Here is a 26,123-nt window from a genome sequence, read left to right on the forward strand (position 1 = left end):
ACGACTGCTCTGCCTTCCTACCTTTCAGCGGGCTTGTCGGAAGGAGTAAGTTTTAGAGTTCAATGTCAAATCTCACTACCAGCTTCTCTGGCTGGAAGTTTTAAAGTGGAAGCACGGGCCAAATCAAGAGTGGTATAATTGTGGTTTCCTTACTTGGTGTGGTGCTCCCAGTCTGTTTGTGTTGTGTCAACACTTCCTGATAAGGCTTCCTCTTACTTTCTCTGCTCCCATTTGTGGTTCCTTACTGAAAAGGCAGCAGAGCCAGCATGGGAATAGATACTTGAGTCTTTTATTGTAGCATTAAGACAATTTTTTCCTCCCTAGAGCTTTTTAATAGGTCCCTGTCTGTCCATTTCTAAACATGTAGATGTTGAATTTTAGCTTTTTTGTTTGTTGGTTTGGTGGTGCTGGGGATTTTATCCAGGGCCTCAGGATAGGCAAGCACACATCCCCAGCTCAGCTCTTATCTATTTCTAAGCAAAAGAGAGGTGGAAACTTGAAAATTTGAAGGAATTCTGAGACCATCAGAGTATTATAAGTACATTGAAAAATAGGAAACCCGTGTGAGTCTGGTTGTTTTCAAGGGCAATGCCACAGTGTATATGACAGCCTGATCTTTGATTTTCTTTGTTCCATGTCTTGGTATTATCTTGTTTGATATTTTGGGGAACAAAATGTACTGTAAATTTCATACATAATCCTTATTTATCCCAATAGTGTATCTTTTTTGTGTGTGCTGATAAAGCCAGGTTATGAATTGTCACTAGTGACATCAGTTTTACAGATTTCAATAGTGATTTGGTCTCATGACCTCCATAGGCATCCCTTAAAGTAGTTTATATAGGTATTTTGTTTTGCCTGAAGCTGTGAGCACATGTTCATGACTGGGGCTTGCTTAAGGCCCAGCATCTGTTGAAGCTTTAGCTGGGGGTTGCTTGGTTTTAGGTAACTAGTGCTGTTCTCTCCCCACCCTCACCCCCACCCCAGGTGCCCTTGGGAAGATGAGGCCAGTAGTAGAATTGCCCTTGGACCTGTGTGTTGTGACCCACATCTACCTCTTTTTGTGCTGATTAGTTTCACTTTTTTTTTTTTTTGGTGTTGGGGGTTATTGGGGATTGAACCCCTGGGTGCTTTACCACTGAGATTTTTATGTTGAGATAGTGCCTTGTTATGTTGCTGAGGCTGATCTCAAATTTGTGATTCTCCTCCCAAGTCTCTGGATTGCAGGCATGAACCACTGTGCCCAGGTTCAACTTCATGATTTACAGGACATATCAGGGATGGGCATATATTCTAAAAATTAGGAAAAACAGCAGTGCTAGTTTTCTCTGATTTCAGATCTGTGGGTGTCACAAACCATGGTATGTAGAAAGTTGTATCTGACTGAATAATACTGTCTTCTGGTTAAAATATGTTTAAGAACAGAAGAACCAATACATTTCTGAGTGAATCAGAACTTCAATGTGTGCTGTAAAATTCTCTTAGAAAAATAATTGCTTTTTAGTGAGTTTTTTTTTTTGGGGGGGGGAAGTATTTCTGTGGGATTATTATAAGGGATTCCTCTGAGGGTTAATTTCTCAATGTAGCATTTACTGTTTGTTCTAAATTTTACTTTCTTTTATGTTTGTATGGAGGGGGCGAGGGTACTGTGGTAGAACCCAGGCGTGTTCTACCTTCCAGCTATATTCTCTGTCTTTTTTATTTTGAGACAGAGTCTTGCTAAATTGCTGAGGCTGGTCTTTTTATTTGTAATCCTGGCTCAGCCTCCAGAGTAAATGGGATTATAGTCATGTGTCACTGTGCCAATTACTGCCCTGTCTCCCACCCACCTTACTATGGATTGAACTCAGGGGTACCCCCAGCCCAATTTTGTATCTTATTTAGAGACAGGGTCTCACTGAGTTACTTAGCACCTCGCTTTTGCTGAGGCTGGCTTTGAACTCGCAATCTTTCTGCCTCAGCCTCCCAAGCAGCTGGGATTGCAAGCGTTCACCACTGTGCCTGGCCCTGTTTTTTAATCAGTTTTAATTTCAGTTTCTCACTTTGAGGTGTTTTGTTTTGTTTTGTTTGGTGCTAGGGGTCCTCCTTGCACATACCAGCTGTACATTCTGCCTTAAAGTTCACCCCAGCCCTGTGATCTACCGCCCCCAGTCAAAATCTCAAGACTAGCTGAAGTATAACCACTTAGAATTAAGCTCCACCAGGTGTTAAGCACCTTGTAATATGAAGAGGGTAACTGTCATCAAGATTAGAATGATCTCAACTTCATTTTCATTAGCTAGGCCTGCCCTTTACAAGCATAAATTCAAAGAGAGAAATCTCTCAGTGTATTTAAAGCCTAGGTTCTGAGTTGTAAGATTAGCCTGTCCAGTCCCCCACCCCCACCCGGCTTTTTTTTTTTTTTTTTTTTTTAAATCAAGCAGGGCCAATTTCTCACTACTTAACAGCTACCTCCCCAGCCCCTTCAGTAGCAGGCTGATGGTTGGTTTCTGCGTAGGGCCTCTGCCCTGGGGTAAGCCTAAGACATGCAGTTTAAGGAGACATCAGAAAATATAGTAATCATGATTAATTTTACATATACTTTTTTTTATATGATATTAGTCATGGAACCTAGGAGCATTCTGCCTCTAAGCAACGGCTCTAGCTCTTGTTTTTAAATTTTATTTTGAGACAGTGGCTTGCTCAGTTTTCCAGGCTGGCCTTGAACTTGGTGGTGATTCTCCTGCCTCAGCCTCCTGAGTAGTTGAGATTACAGGTGGTTTAGTAATATTTTCATCCTTGTTCCTTTTCTCATTTCTTGTCTTCCTCCCCTCATACCCTCCCCTCATACCTCCATTCCTCTGAGGATGGAACTCAGGGCCTCATGCATTTTAGGCAAGTACCGAGATAAATCCTAGCCCAGTAATAGTTTCAGCACAGGTACAATTTTGGGGGGGGGTACATACTGGGGATTGAACCCAGGGCCTTACACATGCGAAGCAAACATTCTATCTACCACTGAGGTTCAGTCTAAGTCTGATTTTAAAAATTCAAAATGAATACCGCCCCCCGCCCCCAAATCCACACAGAACAAAATACCAGAATTTCCTCTAAGGATGGGAATGAGCAGTGTCAAGGTCAGATTAAGGTGATGCAAGGGAGGCAGAGCTGGGCCAGTGTGGGGGTCAGAACCTCCCCCTCTTCCTGCTGGGAGTGGCTGTGACCTGTAGGATCTGCCTTGGTTCTGTTTCTTTCACTGAGATTATTTAATTAGGAATTAGACATGTCACTAGATTCCAGGGCTTCAGGTTCCCTTTTTGTAAATGAGGGAGTTATAGATTGAAGTCTATTGGCCTCACATGGCAGGAATCATCCCAGCACACTCCACAGAACCAGCACTGCGTGTGGAATTTGAGGAGAGTCCTTTACCAGAGGGCTTAAGATGTTCTTCCAAATAATGTTTATTAAAAAAAAAGCAGAAAGGAAATCTGTTTCTTTAGTAAATATTTAAATGAACCATCATGAGTGGTAGTTAAATTAAAGATATATTCAGTTACTGGCTCATGGGGCCATTTTATGCATCCAGAGAGCAGAATTTTTGCTCTTGGTTGCTCAACCTCTGTGCCCTCCAGCAGCAGAATGACCAGGAGGGAACTGAGAAACTTGGCCCTTCACTTTGACCAACTCAGTTCCCCACCCCCACCATTGCTTACTGTTGCCTCAGATTTTCTTTTAAATTGAAATTCTTACAGCTAGTATCTTTATTGTGGAGTATTTAGAATAGCACTTTTTAATTCAATTTTAGATACCTTTTTTTGTCAGTTGGCTTATTCAAGATCAGGCGTTTATACTTTCAGAATAGCCCTCACTAATGATATTGGAGATTTCTTTAGTAAAATGTATACCATAGGATGTTTCTGTGGGGGAGAAATATGAGGCACTAGGATTACAGGCGTGCGCCATCTTGCCGGGTTCCAACTTGATGTTTTAAGTAGTTATTGTGTATAGGTAGGAGGTAGGTGTGTACAGGTAGTGATGCATGGTTTCATCTGGAAAATGAAATAATTTACACTGAAATTTTAACATTATGATATTCAAGTATTGCCATTCACTTAATTTAATAAAAAAGGTCTCAAATAATTGTTTGCAAAAATAAAATGTTTTCAGAATTGCCCAGTTGGTTGACTGCCCAGTCACTATAATGTTTTTTGAAATGTTGAAATATATGGGTTTTCTCAAATAATATGTGATTTAACACAATTACATATTTCATTATTTAACATTAATCTTTTTGGTGAGGGAGATCTAACCCAGGGCCTCACATACTTGCTAGGAAGTGCTGTACCTCTGAGCTAAGTCCCCTGCCCTTCTATTTTTGGTACTATACTGGGGATTAAACATAGGAGTGTGCTGTACTACTAAGCTACATTCCCCAGTCCTTTTTTTTTTTTTTTTTTTTTTGGTGCTGGGTATCAAACCCAGGGCCTTATGCATGCAAGGCAAGCACTCTATATCAACTAAGCTGTATCCCCAGCCCCTCCCAGTCTTTTTTTTGTTTTTTTTTTAACTTTTTATTTTGAGACAGGGCCAGGCTGTCTGTCCTCAATTTGACACTTTGTCTTAGCCTCCCAATTTGCTGGGATCATAGGTGTGCACTGTTGTGCCTGTCATAAGGTTTAAATTTTTAATAATTCCATTTACCTGCTTTGAATCATAACTAACATAATTGTTTACTCCTTTCCCCTTCACACTTACATAGTGGGTATAAAAAGTAAATTTCTCCTTTTATTTTTTTATAAGGAAATCTTATTTTTTAATTTTTTATTGTGCTGGAGATCAAACCCAGGGCATTGGCATGCTGTACAAGCATTCTACCACTGAGATACATCTCAGCCCTACTTTGTCATTTTTTGACCACAAAATTTGTTAGCAGAAAAAAGGGTGGGGTACTGGTCATTTTTGGTTAAAGAAAAACTGAGCCAGGCATGGTGGTGCATACCCATTAATCCCAGCAACTCAGGGGTCTGAGGCAGGAAGATTACAAGCTTGAGGCCAGCCTCATCAACTTTATAGAGACCTCAAAAGAACTGGTCATGCGCTCAGTGGTTTCAGTTCCTTGTAGCCCCCACAAAAAAACAAACCAAAACAAAAAACCTTGGAGGAGAACAAAATCTGAAGATTCTACCAATTGAATTAAAATTATCATCTGTCAAATAGAAAAATTATTATGTGGGGGATGTCCACAAATGTGTAAACTTCCTGAAAAGGGTAGAATTGTGTAAACAACCTGCTGAGCATCCCTAAATCTCTTCCCAGTGTGCTAATAGGTATTCATTAGATAGTTATTACCCATTAGGTGAGATAAGGGTAGGCTTTGAGAATGTAGGCACATTTGAACTTGCACACCGAATCAGCCCCCATGAATGGACATTTTAAATGGAGAGGTTAAAATAAAAATGCTACAACATATCAGGGCACTTCCTAAGTTCGACCCTAGGGTATATCCTTTCTACCTCGGAGACTAACCTACTTCAGACCTATCCAGACCTATCCGCTCCTTGCAGCTCTAACCCTGGAATGGGAGAACCTTTAAGACGGGTAAATGCTGTACAATGCTGTACCTCATCAGATGTGGCTTTGGGGCTTTGGGCCTTTGTAAGTTTTATTTTCTACTCTTGCCTGTCACTCATAGCCTTCTATGCCTGCCCCTGACTGCTGCTTCATTCATATTTGGCTCCATCTCCTTCTTTTCCTTGTATACCCTTTAATTCAGTCTTTTCATACTGAAACTGAGTTTCTTGTTTCCTTCATAAACAGTCCAGGCCTTTTGGTCAGACTTCACAGGCCTTCCTCAGCTTTGTCCAAGGTCTCATTCAGATACACTGCCTATTTCCCTCAGGGCCTTCCATGATGGCACCAAGAGCAGGCTCTCACACCCTTACTTTGCTGTGTTCTGTCATAAGGTTTGTTCATGTGCCTCTGTTATTCCTCCAACTAGGTTGTAGTCCACTCTAAGCTTGAGTGTGAGGTGTGTCTACTTTCCCAGTGAGTTCTGCGGTATAGGTGCTTGGTATATAGTGTATTTAGAGTATTCCTCATGTATAGTGGTAGTTGCAGGTGTTTTGGGTCCTGAACATTTGAAAGTTGAAACCTACTTTGCAAAAAAAAAAAAAAAAAGTTATACAATTTTTTTTTTTTTTTTAACACACGCACACAACATTGCTCTACCCAACAATTTTGTTTGTGTACATCTCAGAATTCTTCTGCAAGTCCATGGAATCCAGGTGCCGGAAGGGATCCTTAAGCAAAAATTTAAAAATGAAATCTGTTCAATGTGGTTGTAATAATCTCATCTAACCACTTCTTGTTTTTCTTTTGGAAAGGTGATTCACAGAATATCCATTGAGATATCTTAATGAGGAGTTTAATTATAGTAATGCATTTGGATTTGTACTTAAAAAGAGAAAACAAAAGTAGCATGTTGCTGAGGCCTGGGTTTTGGTGTGAATTGATGTGTGCATACATTACTGTCCCTGGAACTGTCACGTATTGCTTAAGGACAACCACAGCTGCCAATAGGGTTGTGGATAAATTACATTACAAGCTTCTTGAAAGGCATTACATTTGACTTAATCACCAGTTTTCTTGGTAGTATAATGACTATGACTATTGATTATTAAAGTCCTTGCATTGGCCCTAAACTCTCCTGAACATCTGAATTTTGAAAAATTTCAAATCAACAGAAAAGGAGAGAGAAATACACAGTGAACACCCATCTTACACCCACCTGTATTGTGCCTGGAGTCTGTAAATTAGCATTTTATAATACCTGCATGTTGTATATCTCCTACATAGAGCCATTCCCTCCCCTCCCAGAGGGAAGAATCTGGAGAATTTGGAAGGGCTTGTCAGAGGATCAGGCCTGTCTTTAGCTACTAACATCAGTTTAGACTCCATGTGAAAGAGGGATTTTCATGTATATGTGAAGAGTTCTGCCTTACCAGGTTTTCATAAGATGTTTCTACTAGACTTGCCCCCTTGTGTTTTGGGCATGATTGTGTTAAGTTCTTCATGATGGTGTTAAGGTGCTTTCTTTATCAAGTGTCACCTGGAAGCATAGATTTGTACTTGAACAAAAAAAACTATGCTCCCCTTACCAAGCTTTCCTGTCTACCTTCCTTTTGGTCCTTTAATGAAACTTGCATTATAATGCACCTTTAAGATCTGACCAATGTTTTGCTAGCGGGGATGGCTTTAGTGTGGATGGGGTAGTAAGCTGGAGAATGATTTTGCAAAAGGAGTCTTGATTTTTGAACTTTGTTTAGAAACTGTCCTGGTGGGGAATTTCACCTGTGGGTGGCATGGGGGGTGTGAAGGGCCAGAAAACAAAACCTCTTTCAGGTCCCCAGCATGCTGAGCTGTTTCTCTAAGGCTGTATCCTCCAGGTCGGCTCTTCAGGAGCCCAGCCTTTGTTCCTTCCTGTGCCCTCTTGATTCCTTGAGCAAACAGCTGGTCAGAGCCACTTATAAGTACGGTGACCAGCTAGTGTATTGACACACTCAGACACAATAGAAAACTGCATCTGGAGGCAAGCCATTGGGATTTGCAGTAAATATATTACAGAACACAAGTGACTTGCCGATACTGCTTGTTTAGCAGTTCGCAAGGCCAATGGCAGTATGGATTTTTGAATTAGAAGGGAAGGGCTGTTCTTTCTCTGTGCAGGAACATCTAGTTGATGTCTAGGGAGAAAATTGATTTAGAGAACAAAATGCAGCCGCTTTTATTTGTGCCATTTGAAAGGCTTCTATGGATTAGAGAGTGAAAATAAAAAGGTCACTTTGAGTTTAGGGGAGGGGGTCTTAACATTGATCTGCATCTTGGTTTGGGATGGAGAAAATAAAGAATGGGACACCAGGATAGAAGCAGGGCATCCCGTCCCCATGCAGCCTGCAGCTACAGGTGCCTGCTCCGTTCTCAGATGGTTGTCTTTTTCAGTTATTCGGTTGTTAAAAATCAGCTTATTTTATTTTTGTAGAATGAGCTTTTTCAGGGGGGTTGGCAGGGGGACATTAAAGTAAGCCATAATCCCCCTCCATGGAACTCACAGGAATTGTTCTCCAGGAGCTGTCTGTCAACCTTCCCAACCTCCTTTTCTGAGGATATTAATTTTATTTCTCCTTTAAAAAGAAAACAGGCAAGGAGAGTTAGGGGATGACAACAGTGCCTACCCCATGGGATACTTACGTGGATTTAGTTAGTTATCATATATAGGAGCATTTAACATTGGATCCTGGCACAGGGACACATAGCCCTTATCTAAATCTCTTAGCAATCGCTTTAGAACTCTATCCTGTCTGTTGGACTTGCAGGCTGTGTGAATCAGCTTTTTGTCACTGTGACTAAAATACCTGAATAGAATAACTTAGTGGAGGAAAGGTTTATTTTGACTCAGGGTTTCAAGGGTTCAGTCCATGGTTGGGCAACAGCATTTTTCTGGGCCCAAGGTGAGGTAGAATGTCATGGCAGAAGGGCATGGTGGAGGAAAGCTTTACTCATGGCAGCTGGAAAGCAGAGAGAGAGAGAGAGAGAGAGAGAGAGAGAGAGAGATGTGTGTTTGGAGGAGAGAGAGAGCTCACACAAGCACGCACAAAGGGACTGCAAAGCAGATGCACCCTTCCAGCCATGGGCCACCTACCTACAGTTACCACCCAGTCAGTCCATTCAAACTGAAATGGGCTGATTAGGTTACAGTTCCCATAACCTAATCATTTCACCTCTGAGTATTCCTGCATTGACAACAGGGGCTTTGGAGGGACACCTCAGATCCAAACTGTAACATAGGCCTTGCTTCATTTATACCCGTCTACTTCTTGTTTTTCCAAGCCTGGCTTCTTTCCTCTCTACTTCTGAAGCACTTTTCCTTTCCCTCTCTTATACTGTTTCCTTCTAAGTTCATAAGCATTTACCTTTAGGCTCAAAAGGAAAGATTTAAAAAAAAACTTTAAAAAAGAATACAGTCTGCATTGGCAGTCCCTACAGTCTAAGGAATATGAAGGAATTAAAATGCCTTATATAGGCCAAACAGCAAAATATTCTCTCCATTTTTGACAACATTAAGTAATTAATTATGCTACCAGAGAGGACAAAGTTGGGTTTTTTCACTTAAGGCACTAGATAAACAAGAAATACGATTTGGTTGTTTTATTGAATTGAGTTTTGGCAGAATAAAGGGTGGGTTGTATTTGAGATGTTTTTCTTTTTAACCTAATATGGAAAACTGTTCGTTGAAGAATTTGTCATCCTGAAAACGGGATGGAGGGGAGATTGTATGTGGAACTATAAGGTAAGTTGTTTTCGTGGTTAGAGAAAGGAAGAGCCTCAAGCCTTGAGGGGTGTGTGTGTGTGTGGTTTTGTTTTTTGCTGTGAAATCTGTAAAGTGTGATACGAAAGTCTGAGTAAACTAATTGTGTTATTTCTACATCGACTGGCTCCACGGGCTTGAAAATTTTGTTTCTCATCATATTCACAGCTGATGCTTAGTGCTAATATTTTGGGGGGAATAAAACCAAAACAAAGCCTTACAAGGGAGAAAAGTAGAGCCATTGAAATTGGACATATGGGAAGTTGAGGCTTTTGACTCCTGTTGCCCCCTACGTTGCAGTAGAAACTTGTGGTGTGTCTGTAGTATTTGGGATGAAGGAAGATACAAGCTCAGGCAAGTTGTGCCAGTACCTGCTCTCAGGAGCTTAAAAGCTCAGCCGCCTGCTGATGTGGTGTGCTGAGGAGCTCCCTGTTAACATTTCTGTTTAGCTTGAGAAGTGGCTCTGACATCCTGAGTGTCTGTGGGGGAAGCACTGGGTTGTTGACAACCCCCTCGGCCTGCCAGTTGGCTGGGGTTCCAGCCTTTTCCATTTGTAAGCAGGCTGGCTCTTTTTACAGTGCCTGGGCCATGAGCTGCCTTGGAGCCTGTGTCTGCCCAGCTTCTGAGAAGACGGGAATTGGTCTACTGAAACGTATCCAACTTTTGTACTTTTTAGCTGACCAAAGGCCAAAATCATACCACTAACTCAAGATGGGAACTGCTGCTTTTTGATTCTTAACAAGAAACCTGTATTTCATATTAACTACTGTGGATGCTGTGGTGTGCTTTAATTAAATGAAGCATAAGACATATCAGATTTTGACTCTGGATTTTTCCAAGGGTACAGAGATTTTTGAATGGTTGTTAATTTTGTGTTCATTTTATTTTTGCTGTTTTGGGAGTCGAACCCAGAGGTAGGTGCTCGACTACTGAGCTACACTCCAAGCCCTTTTTATTTTTTATTTTGAGACAGGATCTTGTTAAATGGCTCAGGGTGGCTTCCAATTTGGCGATCTGCCTCACTCAGCCTCCAGAGTCACTAGGATTACAGATATGCAGCACCATGCCTGGCTTAGAGTGCCTTCCTAAAATCTTGTGCAGCTATTGTTTTGGTTATTATTTTAGCACAGGTCAAATCTTTTTTCAAGTGTTTTTTTTTTTAATTATTTTTTCTAATTAGTTTCTGAGATTACTCTTGCCAGTTTTCTCTCAAAATGCTGAAGTTGCTCCAAAGTTTTTATAGAAGAGTATCAGTTGTTGCTTCTCGAACTAAAGCAATGTAAAAGGGAAGAAGGGCCTTCTTCTGAGTAGACTTTGCACTCTGAGAATATTGGTATTGACACCATTCATAATTTGGAGTAGAGTTTGAAGACGAGATTCTACTGTTTGTCGCATACTGGTTAATATGGCTGTAAAGAGGAGATGAATGTGGCTACTTTTCCAAGTCTATTACTCAAGAGGACTGTAAATTTGATTGGCTGTTACAATTCTAGCAGAATCATTCGATTTGAGAGCAATAGAAAGATAAGATATCCAATTACCCAAATGATTTGCAGGGTTAGCCAACGTTGTCATGGAGACACGAGTTGGAACAAATTAAATTTTAAGCAATAAAATAATCTTAAAGCCCGTCTGGGAACAAGAAAATTTGGCAGTGGCACTTACCTGAATTGAATCTTAGCTTGACACGATGTTGTTTGACATTGATATACTGTGGGGGCCTAAGCTTATATATGGCACAACATTATCTTTAAAAAGTAACTCAGCCAAACCAGTGAAGGGGAATATTGGTATAAAATCAAGGAATATTAACATTGATTCCATGGCTTAAATGATAATTGGGCTGTGGTCTCTCAAGAATGTTTTGTATTTAAGGACCAAAATGCCTTAATAATGTTGAAGCGCCTTTAATTGGACATTTGAAAAAAAAAAAAAGATTTATTTAGCAGCAACATGCAGTTTTTGGAACTGCTGTTCCCCTTTGTGTGTGTGTGAGCAGATGCAATAGAAATCGTGTGGATGTCTTTTGGTGGGGGGTGGAGGTGTAAGCATGCATATATTTGCATGTACAAGTAAGGAGATTTTGGCACATGTCCCTGCACTGCAGATGATTCTTCTTATTAGTTAAAATTTCTACTTTTCAGTACTTAGACCGGAAAATTTTGTACCAAACTTTAGCTGATGACCTAAAACCTGAATAAGCGCTGGTCTGAGGCTAAGAAGGTTATTTCCCCTTTTTAATATATTGTTTAACTGGTTCCTGGCTTGTGCCTCGGATTTGAAAGCAGCTGAGTGGCCCAGAAGGAGGGAGGGCTTTTTATCCACATGTCTATTAGACAGATGGAGATGAAAATTGGTCTGAGGTCAAGCCATTTGCAGCGTTTTCCCAGCCTTCGATTTTCCTCTCATCCTCACCACAGATCATCTCAAATGATTCAGTAATGACCAAAAGTGCAACATTGACCTTTATTCCCTGGTGGATTACTGTGTTTCACAGTCCAAATGGCAGGAAGTCTATTCTGTTCTTCCAGAAGGAACGCAGCATTATTGAGCCAGCCCAGCCCTGTGGGAACCACACAAGTGCAGACCAGTGTAACATAATATGTGGGTTAAATTTGGTTTCTGGTGCTCTGGGAAACGAGAATTGACATGTCCTGGAACCCACATAATTAATGGGAGAATATCTAGGATGTTTTCTGAAAACACACACGGGCACATAAATTGATTTGTCCACTTGTAAAGTAACTTGTGTGGTAACTTCTGGTGGCCCCTGGTTTATAAATTGTTCACTCTTCTGTTACCCTCAATCGCTTCCCACTTTTTATTTAATGCTTCTCCAGTATATCTTGAGACAATGTTGTTAACACTGTATAATTTTAAAATTATAAATTGATGATGACTGGCATAAGGGACTTGGGCTGTTTCTTTGGCATACTTTTAATCGTGTATATTTTTGGTCAATCCGTGTAACCAAGAATAGAGTCTCTGACATACAACACACTTTTTTCTCCTGAAAGTAGGTTGATGGTTAATCTTGGAGGAATGGTACTTATTGTTCTTTTGCTTGGATTTCCCTGCAGATTGTATTATAATGCTGTGATGGTGGGTTTTAAAAAATTTTTTTGGTAAAGAATTTAATTTGTACTTGAAATGTTACTCCTGTTTGCCTCCACATGCATCACTAAATCAGTCAATACCCAGTGAAGCTGTACTCTGTCACATGTGTCATCTAGTATTGTTTTTTTAAAACCATCTTTTAAATATTTAAATTAAGCTTTCTCAGAGGTGTTTTCTTTGAAAATTTTAGCTCATATCTCAGATTTTCATTTTAATAATCCTCTGAACTGATTTATAAAAATGTATTGTGCTGGACATATTGATGTGCACCTGCAATCCCAGCTCCTCAGGAGGCAGAAGTGGGAGCAACTTAGCAAGATCTTGTCTCAAAATAAAAAGTGGGGATGTAGTTCATAGTAGAGTGCCCCTGGGTTCAATCCACAGTATCAAAGATAAATAATTTTTTCCTGACTGTTGACTTAATTGTTCTCAAGTTCTTTTTCTGTCTCGGTGGTTTCCAAGCTTTACTTTTACTCCCACAGCTTTGAACTTGCTGGATACAGCATTGCACTGTTTTCAGGCCAACTTTGGTACCAGTTTTGAAAAAGAGGTCCATCTCGTAAAGATCCCTCTTCTGGCTATCCTGAGGGTCGGTTCTGGAGCCTTTTTGAAGGTTTATTGACATATGATGTTCATTGAAAGAGAATTATAGCAAAGCGAGATTGTGCATGCCTGTAATCCCAGTGACTGGAAAGGCTGAGGCAGGAGGATTGCAAGTTGGAAGCCAGCCTAGCAATTTAGTGATGCCCCAAGTAATTTGATGATACTTTGTCTAAAAAAAGTAAGGCTAGGGGTGTAGTTCAGTGATTAGGCACTCCTGGGTTTCAGCCCCTAATACAGAGAGAGAGAGAGAGAGAGAGAGAGAAAATGAGAGAATTTCATCTTCAACTGGGAAATGAGGAGCCTTGTCTTCCTTTCCAGAGGACCACCTTTGGCCAACAACTGAGCCTTGGGGGAGTTGGAATATACTCAGGACTGGAGCTTCTCAACTGAAATTTCAGCACTGACACTGAATTTGGAGTATGGGGATGATCCTGCCCTGGGACCTTCCAATTTGTACACATATCAGACTTGCAGCTGTTTTGTTCCCACTTGGCATGGTACCATTGGCTTGGTTCTTCTCATGGAGTAGCTGCTTTCCCTAAGAAGTTGCTCAGGAAGAATGGTGGCAGCTGCCATTCATGAGTGTGGGTCATTCAACTGTAGCATGCTTATAAAGTAAGGGAACCACTGGCCTCTGGTCATCTTGTTCAGGAAGATTCTCTCCACCATCTGCATTGGCTAAAAATTTCAGTGCATCGGGAAAACAGTCACTTCAAACTGCTTCTCCAGTGATCTCCAAACAAGATGTGGGGTGGGGACCTTGAGAAACACTAGTGCTAGTGATAACACTATAGTTGGGTGCACAGGGTGTTTGCTTTGTCAGGATGGAAAGCATGGAAATTGGGACTGCTGGCAGTCTGTACCAACCAAACACAGATTACACAGGCCTCAGTGGTAGGTAGCTACAGTTAACAAGGAATGTTTTAGAGTTTATTCAAAGAAAGCAATGTTATAAATTTTGTGAAAAGTTGTAAGCTGGTTTCCAGCCATGGTTTGATTTTTGCAAATTCTTCTGCAGTCTTTGTCTTTACATAGGCATATTTTAGTTTCATGGTTGCAATTTTAACCTTCATTCTGTGATGATGATGTAGTTGACTTTTCCACCCACTAATCTTGCTGTTGTATGATATTATCTAATTTCTCATGAGCTGCCTAATTACTAGGATCTGTGAGGAGAGGTGAGGGTGTGGGTTTGGCTTTGGGGTGTGTTCAGGGAGAGGCATTCTCTTTCCAGCTGAGAACAATAGGTGGTGACTTAATGGTGATGTTCCATGATTCACCCTGTGGAGTTTGTCTTGAAAACTTTCTGTGGGGCCAACGAGTGCATTTTCCTTTAAGGCCACCAAAAGCTGTTCCGTTTTTTTTTTTCCCCCATCCTGGGACAAGTCAATACTCTTTCCTGTGAACAGGCCCTTCCTGAACTCCATAACAAGGGTTTCTGAATAATGGAAATGTGCTAGTTAAGAACTGAAACAGCTGCGATGCTTTTGTCAAAGATGCATCTTTACCAAAATGACAAATTAAAGCCCAAATGCTCTGCTTGGCAACAGTTGGGTCAAAACATTTAAGTCATTAATTAGAAGGAACTGAAGGGGGAAAAATTTACACAAATACACAGCATTGCAGACTCAACTTCGTCTTGGAAAATGCAACTGAATTCTTTGGGGGAAAAAAAAATGAGGGCAGCCCTCAAGTGGGGCCTGGCAAGCTTGTCATTTGCAAATAAATCAAAAGACCATCATTGCTGGAAGGAGAACCAATGAATAGAGTTGCTTTGTCATTCTTTGATGGGCCCCACACTCAAGCCTGCTATTAAAAATGAATGCATTCAAGAGGCTCTGCATTAAGAACATAAACAATTAAGGGCACTTGAGTTGCTCTGCTGAGAGCCACAGCAAAGATAGGAGAGCTTTCTCCGGAGATGCAGGCCCCTGCAATCTGCCTTAGGAGCCAGAGAATGGGAGCAATTAGTGTTGCTATCTCTGCCTGTGCAGCCTTCAGCACAGTTTTTTTCTTCTTCCTCTCTTTAACCCCTCCTTGTTTTCAGAGAAGCTGTGAGTGTGAAAGATGAGCAGTGAAGGATAGGTAAGAGTCAGGGCCTGGTTGGAAAGGGTTCAGACGGAGAATGATGTGGGAGCCAGCGAGCAGCCCAGTGAGGGGGAGGCGGAACATAAAAGTTATTGTCTGCCAGTAATTGGTGACTTATGTTCTGATTAGTTGAGCCACTAAAGGTTTCTGTCATCTGGTACTCTTTGTTTCGTTGTAATCATTGGTTTTAAGAAGGGGCGAGATTACATGGCCATGGGTGGAATAATTTAAATGATTATTGTTGGAGGTTTTCCTGCAGGAGGCAAACGTGTTCTTGTACCCTGGGTTTGTATTCTTGCCTTGGTCTCATTTTGTAAAAATGTGTAGAGATTTTGGCCCTTGTGATGTGACAAGGCTTCAGGGGAAAGGCTGGCCTGACCTCCCCACTAGTTTGTTTTGACCTTAGGCAAGTTATTTTAACCTTTTAGTCCATTCCCTCAGGGGACTTTAGGTCAGGAAAGATTAAAAAGATGTCAGGAGACCTGGCAGGTGCTAAGCAGCAGGTTGCCTCAGTTGTGTGTGGTGAAAGGATGGCAGTGATTGTCCAATGAGGCCCTCAGCCCAACAGCTGCAGGATCACCTGGGAATGTGCTGGGAAAAGGCAGGTTTGCAGGCCCAGACCACCTCAGTCAGCAGCCCCAAGGTTAAGGACAGTCATCTCTGTTTTAACAAGCCCCTTCAGGTGATCCTGGATGTGCACACATCTTTAGAAACCAACAACAACCTCATTTACCATTATAACCTGAGCTTACAGATAATACCCACGGAGGGACTGGGGATGTAGCTCAGTGGTAGAGTGCTTGCCTAGCATGGATGAGGGCCTGGGTTCAATCTCTAGCACTTCGGACAATACACAAAACTAACAGAAGAGTCTACTATGGGCTGGTAGCTCAGTGGTAGAGTGTGTGCTTAGGGCCCTGGGTTCTGTTTCCCTCACCACAACCACCATGCTCTTCCAACACAAAAACAACACACACAACAACAATCCATGCTACACACTCTTTAAATTTAGATTTTCCCAAAATGTGATTAGTGATTTTTATTGATAGAATTATATTTTAAGCAGAGATCTACTGTGCTGTATTAGAATTTAAGATAAACTGTCTTTTACCTTTGAGTATATTTGTCAAGCAAGGTGCTACAGGAATAAATCACCATTTAGTAGATATCCTGAAAGTTGTCTCTTGGCAAAGGGACCTTGCCTCCTGTGGAGGGGAAGGAAACACTGGAAGATGATTAGCAGTATTTTTTTCATATCATTTTTGGTAAACAGTATTTTTTTTTTAAGTTGTTTTGTTTTTCCCCATACTGGGCACTTAACCCACGGGTGCTCTACTACTGAGCTACATCCCCAGCCGTATTTTTTATTTTGAGACAGGATCTTGCTAAGTTTCTGAGTTTGGACTCCAACTTGTGACCTTCCTGCCTCAGCCTTCCCGAGTTGCTGGGGTTATAGGCGGGTACCATCACACCCAGCCAGCACACAGTTTGTGTACATAATGTCCTATATTCTCTTGGTGTACTCAATGTCATTTTCAGAAACCAGAGATGTTTTTGTGGATTTTGCTCCTTTTGGGGCAAGATTGATGTTAGGGTTGATGCATAATCCTCTCTGCCTGTGAGGAAGAATATGAAATGAAGTTTGGCTGTACTTAAGGTTTGCAATTTTATGCCCGAAGTTTATTATAAAATACCTGTTTTGCCAGGGCATCTAGCGTACAGTATGACCCTATTATTGACAGATGGTGGGCCACTTCTTGTGGCACTATTGTTGGCTGAGGATGTATGGCCTTAGTCTTGTGTTGTTGCAGTGCTGTTGGAGCTGTATGACCACCCCACTATATTGCTTTGCAAATACAGCTGAATTTATCAACTGTTCCTGGTCTTGAGTATGCCCCATCTTCCCACTGTGCTTCTTGGAGAAAGTACTAGGCAGGATATATGGCTTCTAATCTTGCTTTATGATCTTGAGCAAATAATTTTTAACTTAAGTGTTGGTTTCTCCATATGTGATTTGAGGATTGTATGAGGCCAGATACCCAAATAGTAAGAAGTTTTGCTATTATTATTGCATCTGGGTGGTGAGCCTAAATGCTCTTATCTCCCCTTTTAATTTTAAAATAAACTTAAACAGGGGCTGAGGCTGTAGCTCAGTGGTAGAGCGCTTGCCTAGAATGTGTGAGGCACGCACGGGTTCGATCCTCAACACCACATCAAAATAAATAAAATAAAGGTATTGTTCATCTTCAACTACAAATATATTTGTAGTTTTAAAAAACAAAATTAAACAATAAATTAAGAGCAGTGTTCATAAAATCATTGGAGGTGGAAAAAAGTCATCAAAACTCCTACTACACTAGCATAATCTCTTTTTACTTTGGATATCTGCTTACAGTGCCTGGCCACTTGCATATGATTAAAAACACAGAGGTGTGGTGACATCACGTTTTTGTTCTTCCCTTCCTGCTCAGTCTAGTAAATGTGTTGGCCATTTTGGCATCATTAATGGTTACTTGCCATGCCTGTGGGTTGGTGCTGTGTATTTAACTGTTCCCCTAGTATTAGACAGCTGATTTATCAGGAGGGCAAATGTTAAGTTTTTCAAACAGTCTGCAGATGGTTGTGATGTGTTGAACTGCTTTTCTGTCTTTACCTGGCCGTTTTTGTAATGCTTTTTGAAACTAGTGCTGCAGTGAACAGCTTCATGCATGGAATGCTTTTCATTTGAACTATTTCCTTAGGATAAATTCTTAGCTGTGGGAAGCACTACCAAAGGGTTTGAATAATTTCATGCTCTTGAAACACATTGCCCAGTTGCTTTCCAAGATGATGGTACCATAATGTGTGATTGTTCCAGTGTCTCCCTCTCCCCCAGGAGTCATCATCATTGGAATTTTTTTCCCCCAACCATCTTAACTGGTTCCAAATGACCCACCTTACTTATATCAGAATTTACATTTTTTTTTTTTTTGATGGCTGGTGATGTTGAACATTTTTTCTGTGTTTAAAGCTGTCATTTTACAGACTCAGAAACTTCTGGTCAGAAGGGATTTAGAGGTTATTATCCACTTATTTCCTTTTGTGTGCTTTGTTTTCCTATTCTTGCCCATTTATCTATTGCCAGATGCTTCTTACCAACACTCCACTGTTTTTCTCTTGGCTTCCCACTTGATTCAGGGAAACCAAGAGATCAGTTCGCCAGCCCTCAGGATGAGCACCATTTTTTATGATCCATCAATTTGGAATTTAATCCTGGTGGAGTTTCTCCTTCTGAGCTGACTTTGGGCAGGGTGCCATGGGATTGCTTTGAGACCCATTGGCAATTACTGCAGTCCTCACCCTGTTTTGAGCTTCTAACAACACTCATTAGCGGTACTCTGTGTGTAGTAGGGAGCGCAAGCGTGTGGGGCAGGAGGAGTGGGCTCTTTAGTCTTGTAATTAGACAAGGCGTGAAGAGTAAGAAGGGATGGCAAGCCAAGCTTTTAGGGATCAGAATCCTAAAACTCTTAAGTTCAGATGCCCAGAACATATCTTCAGCTTAAAAGCTTTGCAAAATATACCAGGTTTTGATTTGTTGTTAGTCTTTGCAGTATTTGGTCATATTTTAGGTCAGTTAACATATACAAGAATGTGAATCTTTGTGTGTGGCAGGGTGGGTGAGCTAAGGATTGAACTTAGGGCTTTGCACATGCTAAGCACACTCTGTACTATTGAGGTACACCCTCAGCTCCAGTTGCATGAATCTTATACCTACTAACATTTCTTTCTGTAAACAGAGCCTTAACTCTAGCACTGTTCAGTAATGATTCATCTGATTTTACCTTGGTCCATGTACCCATGGTCAGTTTTGGTGAGCAAGGTCTGAGGAAGAAATAGAGTATTTAGTGGGGGTCTCGTTAGCTTCCCATATTGTGTTGAGAAGACTGGTTGCAGGAAGCTCTGAGGAGGCTGAGGGAGCTTTATGTATGGTGGTGGTGGCAGCATGTAGCTTTAGTTTATCAAATGAGAGTAAGTGCTATGGAGGATCTTGAAGAGTGTAGAGAAGAGTGTGTTTATTGGTGGCACAGGCAAGATTTGAGGGAGGCCTTGAAGGATTGGGAACTCTCTGAGATTTGTATAGCTCTTTGGAATAGTAGACCTGTAACTTATATATTAGCTCACTTGATTTTGATGAACCTCTGAAGTAGGTTAGAGATGTTCCTATTGCTATCATAGAAGGCCTGGGACGCCTAGCTCTCCTGTGCTGGGACAGACTTCAATTTTTGGATCATGAGGGCTAACTCTGTCATATGCAAATCAGTGAGAGGAATTGGCATGGGCAAAGAGCATAAAAGATTGTCCTACATAGGTGATTTGAACCCCTGCTTTCTGCTGCCCACTGATCAGGCAGAGGATGTCTTTGAAGTGAAGCTTGATGATGGGGCCTTTACCCAGCTCCTTACATTTCTAAGTGGAAGGATTCCTTGCACATTTGGTTTGGGGATAACTCATAAGTGCTGAATTTTTTGTTGTTATCATCTTATGTAGTATCAGAAATGCAAGTTTAGGAAAAGTTTATTTATAAACATTGTGATCTAGCAGGTACCAAATACATTCAGCTTTGAGCAGGAAAATAATTTCTGGGTGGAAAATACTATTTGCCCACAGTTGTTGTTGTTGCTGCTGCTGCTGCTGCTGCTTCTTCTTCTTCTTCTTCTTCTTCTTCTTCTTCTTCTTCTTCTTCTTCTTCTTCTTCTATACTAGGAATTAAAACTCAGGGGTGCTTTATCACTGAACTATATTCCCCGCCCTTTTAATTGTTTTTATTTTGGGATAGTTTCTCACTAAATGGCTGAGGCTGGCCTCAAACTAGAATTACAGGCATGTGCCAGCATGCTCCATCAGTCTGCAGTTTTTTCCTGTGAATTTCTAATCTTTGGAAGAAGTGAAAGGCAATGTGTGGAAAGGTCATAGAACTCTCTTAGTGTTGTTTTAAGCAGCGTCCAATATCCAGGGTATCCTATCTGCAGACTCTGTGACCTGCAGTAGGGTGAGAAACATTGCTACTTGCTAGTTGGTGCTAAATTAACAATCTTATCAGAGTGATCTTGGGTTGAAGTGAAGGTAATACCAAGAATTTCTGTCAGGTTTTGTGCTGCTGCCATCCAGACTGTTGGACGGAATGGGGAAACATATGAGAATTCCCCCTAGGGAGGGAAGATGGTGCTTTTGGAACTCTCAGAGCACTGTCAAGTGCTTGCTGCATCCTCACAGGACCAGGAGGTAGACTGTTCCCTGTGCAGGGTAAACCAGCTTGAAGTGGAAGCAAGACTTGATTTTAGGTCATCTGGCTCAAAATATCAATTTCACTGGTCAGTATAGTTTTAACATTAGGGTTTACAGAGAGAGTGTCTTTTCCATACTATATATTTAGAACTTTCAGGACATATGGTACAGCTTTTGATGATTCTACATCAGTTTGAGCTTTGATCTGTAACTTTCTTCTTCCCATTTCAGTCTTACTTAGTCCAAACCAGTTTATATCATCATTGCCTTAATCAACTTCTTTTGTTATTTATTTATTTATTGGTACTGGAGATTGAATCTAAGGATGCTTTACGTTAAGATACATTCCCAGCTCTTTTTATTTTTATTTTTGAGACAGGATTTCACTAAGTTGCTTGAATATACCAGTTCTCCTGCCCCAGCCTCCCTAGTAGCTGGGGTGGTGCCTGACCTTGTTTACTTTTTGATCACTTTAATCTTGCTAAAGATTTGCAGTATGCATTCATCCCACTCAGAATGGGTCTTAACTGTCCTATGATGATGTTCAATTCTACCTTCAAGCTGTTCTGTTACATAACACATAGTTACTATTTAATTAGAAATGAAGGAATTTTTTTTCTTCCTAAATCAAAATAAAATCCAGAAGATCAGGTAATTGAGTATAAAAAGCATAGCTGTAGCAGCACTAGAAGACAAATAAGGATGGCTTGTCTAATTTTGGTATGTTCCAATCCTTACCCAAAGGCTAGAAGCATAGGAAGAAATTTCTTCGGTTTGGCCATATAACAACTTATTAGGCAAGGTTGAAAGACAAGTCGCAAGCTGGACAAACTGTGATGAGAGGTTGATATTTGTTTTATGTAAAGAACTACAAAAAGATAAATGATGATTAAACACCAGCAAAAAATGAGAAAGGAACGATACAATGGGCCAATAAATATATGAAAAGATGTTTAACTTCAGGAAAAATCCAAGTAATTCAAATAAAAATGAGGTCATTTTTTAATCTGTTAGATGGATAAAGATTAAAAAAAAAAAAAGGTCAAGAAAACCCAATATTGACACTGGGAGAGCAAGCACCTTTGTAGACGGGCAGTAATGTGCATTGGTGCAGCTTCCTGAGGGGCAGTTTGGCAGCATGCATTATGATTTTAAAATATGTACACACTTTGACTCAGATTTTCACTTTCAGAAACTCCTTTTAGAGATCTTGTGGAAAGTTATTTGACATTGAGTCTTGTAATTGTGGAAAATAAATGAAGATAAATACCCATTGGTGTCAGGAATGCTTAAAACTTGGTATGCTTATATGGTAGAATATGTTCATGATGTAGTCATTCATACCTGTGTGTATTGACTGGGAGGGGGTCTGTGACCCATTTTTTGAGTGGACAACAAATTATAGAAAGCCAGTGGTATAGTGGGGACCCCTTGGTCTTAAAAGTATATTCTCACTAGGGGCTTCTGCGTGTAAAGTGAGAGCCTGAAAAGATGATGTCCCAGGATCACCAAAATGTTACTTAAGGATATTTCTGAATGATGGACTTAGGGTTGTTTTAACTTTCTTTTCTTTGTTCATATACATCTGTGTGCATGTGGTGTGTGTTCAAAGGGAATATATATCTTAAGAAACAAAACATCACCAAACCTGGTGCCTCATGCATACTGGGCAAGTGTTCTACCACTGAGCTACACTCCTTAGCCCAAGCATATATCTTTTTTTTTTTTAAAGGCACTTTGGGGGTTGAACCCCAGAATATTGTACCTCTGAGCTACATCCCCTGTCCTAAACTATATTGAGTCTTGCTGTTTTACTGAGACTGCCCTCTAATTTACATTCTCTTCCTTTAGCCTTCTCAGTAGCTGAGATTACAGACATGTGTCACCATTTCCAATGCATCTGTTAATTTTAAAATTGGAAAATGTTAAGTGGATTTTTGAGAAGGGGAAAGTACAGAATGTATGCTGTTGGAATCTGTGGTAGGTGGGTGTGGAGACTTAACCTAGGAGTCCACAAAGAGCATCCCTACTCCTCTATATGCACGTGTGTGTGTGTGTGTGTGTGTGTGTGTGTGTGTGTGTGTGTGTGTGTGTTTTGCATAACCTTGTTCTAAAGGAAAGGGAAGCCTGCTGTGCTTTCGAGGAGAGCCATGACCTTGAGTTAACTTGAGTGGGTGGCTGTGGTCAAATGAACTGGGTGTGGCTGACCCAGTTCTGTTTTTGCACCTGGTACAGCTGCACTACTTTTGCATATATCTGTTTGCCCCACTGGCTAAAGCAAGGTCATAGGTTTGCTTTCTATACCAGCCATTTTCCCTTAAAGTACTTTTCTTCCATGGCAGGATCTATAACCTTTTCTCATTGGTGATCTTGTGAGAACTAGGTTATTTGGGCTACATCCATCCCATAAAATCAGTTAACTGGATTCATCTTAGAAGACAAAAAGGGTCTCTTTTTTATATTCTTGATTTTAAAATTCTCGGGTTTCTACCTTATCTTACTTAATTCTATTCTCTGTTTCTCAAGGGCATGGCCTGTTTGCTTTGTAATTTTCTTCTCTTGATCCTCTTCATTGTTCTAATTCAGTAATAGAGGCAGCATTTAGTAAGCACAGACAGAAAATGTTGCAACAAATAAGGTCAATGGTAGGTCTCTTTACAGTTGCTTTTTTTTTTTTTTTTTGGCAAAGCAGAACTAGTTCTTCAGAGTTAGAGGAAAGCAGAGCCCCTTTGCATTGCTGTAGGGTACTGGAGGTGGTGCAACCAGATCCTGCCCCAGGTTGGAAGCCTCCATTCCCTCCCTCACTGGTTTGTCCCTGCAGCAGAGGGACTGCTGTGGGTGTGTAGCTGAGTAGGTACTTTTCCTGGCAGACACTCAGCACACATGCTTTTATGTTCTCTTGAACCATTGGCCTTTTCCTTTTGGCAACACTCTCCTGTATTCCTTGACAATCACTCTAGACCTGAGTTGTTTTTAGTGATGTTTTCTTGGTTTGTTTGAATTTTTAAAAGTGAAGGATACTAGCATTAAAATTCTCTTTTCATTGTGCTAAAGTTGGGATATCGTGGGAGGAAGGTCAGTGGTCCCTTTGTTTGATAAGATTTCCAACACCAGTTTGAATGAACCTGCTATAACTATATATAAATGTGCTATGGTATGCTATCATTGAAAAGTCTATTACGGGGCTTGCAATCTCCAGATTTAAACCTGAGAGCCTTAAACCACATGCATTTTCTGACTCAATTCAACTACCCTAAGTAGCCAGTAAGGTGTGCAGTTGCACTTTTGTAACGAGGGACTGATACTTATTGGTTATCTAAAGATAAATATTGGTAACATAATCTAGGGAAACAGTCTTAAGCCTTTAAGTGTTAGAATAGAGGAGGAAGCAAGTGTTGAAGGTATGAAGTTTCACCTTTTTGAAACTTTTTGATTGTGAAGTATTCTAAATATTTGTATGGCTTTGTCTTTATAGACTGAAATCGCCAAGAGATTGAATACGATTTGTGCACAAGTCATCCCATTTCTGTCTCAGGAAGTAAGTAAAACTGTTCAGCTGTTAAAGTGCAATTATGTTGCTTCTCTGTTTGCAAATTAGCTAGTTTTAAGATGTTAATTTTATCACAAGGAACAAGCCTGAAAAAACATCTGTTACAGCTGAAGTGTGTAAACCCCCTGCTATTCTGTCTAACACGTCTGAGGGCACACTGTAGAATTGGTGACAATAGTTCAACCCCAAATTAATTTTTTTCTGTGGAAAACTGTGAAATGCCTTATCAACATAAAGCTTTTGTTTTGAGTAGTATAAGCTTGATAGCTAGTGATGATTCTGGTGTCCTTTTTATTGTTTAAATAGAGAGTACCATGGAAGTAGATCCTTTTTTTGTGCCTATATATCAGGTTGGTTGACTGAATGCTGTCCATGGAGGAAGTGGATGAGAATAGAGTAAAATTACTTTTTACGTTCTATCCACTTAATGAGTCATATACGTAGATAAGCCAAGCCATTTTATTCAGATACAATGTTCTTGAGGTTTTACCTTCCTCTTTTGAGAGGGAAATCTCTTTATATGAATAACCTGTGAAGTTGACTGTATTTTAGTTTTGCTTTGAAAATATTTACCTTCCTTTTGGATACCGCCTTATAAATGCCATAATGTGTTTGCAGTGTGTGCAGGATGAATATATATTGAGACAGGTGAAGTGCTTATTGGACTAGGAGTCAGAATTCAGGAGTTAGATCTAGTGGACACCTGCTGTTCCAGGCTGATTTGTAGGCCTTGTGAATCTAGTTGTTTAGACTTAAGGGATCTTGGCCTACATACTAGTCTCTTGCCTCCCAAACAAACCTGTGGCTTTTTTTTTTTTTTTTTGAGGGGGAGGGGTATAGTTGGGAAGTGTGCAGGGTGAATTTCCATCCTCTGAAACTGAGGGGGATCTTTCTGTTTCCCCTGGGAAGGGTAAAAAAAAAAAAGGCTAAAAGAGCAAAAGGAATTCCTAGAGTTTCCAAAATCTGCTGATGGGTCAAGATTTATTAATCAGAGAAGTGCTCACAGATTTGATGTTTACATTTCAAGTATTGAAACAGTTGTTTTAAAATTGCTGTAAACTTCATCTGCCTATTTTCATCACTGTAAACCTGTTCTGTGATCCAGGGTGGCCTTCTAAATTCCATTCTCTCTGTTATCTAAGGCCTTAAGTTGCCATTCTTCATGTCCTGTTCTAAGCCAGAAATTACCATCAGAAGTTAAATTAGAAATTCAGGGAAAGCTGGGTGTGTTGGTGCCTGCCTGTAATTCCAGCTACTGGGGAGGCTGAGGCAGGAGGATAGCAAGTTTGATGCCAACCTGGACAACATGGTAAAACCCTGTCTTCAAAATAAAAGGGCTGTGGATGTAGGTCAGTGATAGATTGCCCCTGACTAGTCCCAAGTAGAAGGAAGAGAGAAGTAGAAGGAAGAGAGAAGTAGAAGGAAGCACCATTCTTAGTTTCCTGTTCCTGTGTTTTTGGAATACTGTGTGCTGGAGAAGTGCCCTGTTTAAACCCTTAAACTGCATTCAGCTTACACAGCACGCAGCATTTGTGTTTTTGTTATTAGAATGTAAAGGGACGTTCTTGGCTATTGCTAACATGTTTTCTTCTCCCTGTTTTCAAAGCATCAACAACAGGTGGCCCAGGCTGTCGAACGTGCCAAACAGGTGACCATGGCAGAGTTGAATGCCATCATCGGGGTACGTGGCCTACCAGGTCTACCTCCTACAGTGTGTATAACCAGCTTTCATTTCTTAATAGTTTGATGTCTTAATATGTGTTTGTGTATAATTGTGGGTAGCTTAATGTTGAATTGCTTGATAAGGGAGGGTAGCAGGGGATGTGGAGTATGCTGAGCTGCACAGAGGAAGAGGGCTTAGCACAGGGAAGCTGATAGGAGAGATGTTTTGGAATGGGGAAATCTGCTTTTCCATGGGAAAATAAGGGTAGCTCATTCTTATGACACTTAAACCACCCTTGCTCCATTAGCTGAGTAAAAGCTGTAAGTCAAGAGTTTTAAATACTTTCCTATCTTCTGTCTTACAGCTTTGGACCGCAGTGAGGGTCAGGCCAGGTCTCTGAATTACCATTTCACGGAGTTCTCTTTGTCTTTGCCTTTTCCTTTCTAGGGTATTCTAACCTGTGTAACTGTTTGCTCCTTTGCTTTCTTGTGTCT

General features: G+C 40.7%; 1 protein-coding gene across 11 annotated transcripts in view; it reads left to right on the top strand.

The window, feature by feature from the left end:
• Window positions 1-26,123, top strand: part of LOC101970276 (TLE family member 1, transcriptional corepressor) — a 91,166-nt gene that overhangs the window by 6,628 nt on the left and 58,415 nt on the right. For 5 of the 11 annotated variants that reach the window (XM_078047433.1, XM_021733132.2, XM_021733131.2 and 2 more), the window contains exons 5-6: window positions 23,892-23,954; window positions 25,573-25,677. The exons of 1 other annotated variant lie outside the window; for it this stretch is intronic. In XM_078047433.1, the coding sequence (XP_077903559.1) occupies window positions 23,892-23,954; window positions 25,573-25,677 (168 nt within the window). The remainder of the gene's footprint in view (window positions 1-23,891; window positions 23,955-25,572; window positions 25,678-26,123) is intronic. 5 more of the 11 variants (XM_021733134.2, XM_021733133.2, XM_040285644.2 and 2 more) reach the window with 1 other exon arrangement.

Source organism: Ictidomys tridecemlineatus, chromosome 4 (assembly GCF_052094955.1).
Source record: "Ictidomys tridecemlineatus isolate mIctTri1 chromosome 4, mIctTri1.hap1, whole genome shotgun sequence".
Lineage (NCBI taxonomy): Eukaryota > Metazoa > Chordata > Mammalia > Rodentia > Sciuridae > Ictidomys > Ictidomys tridecemlineatus.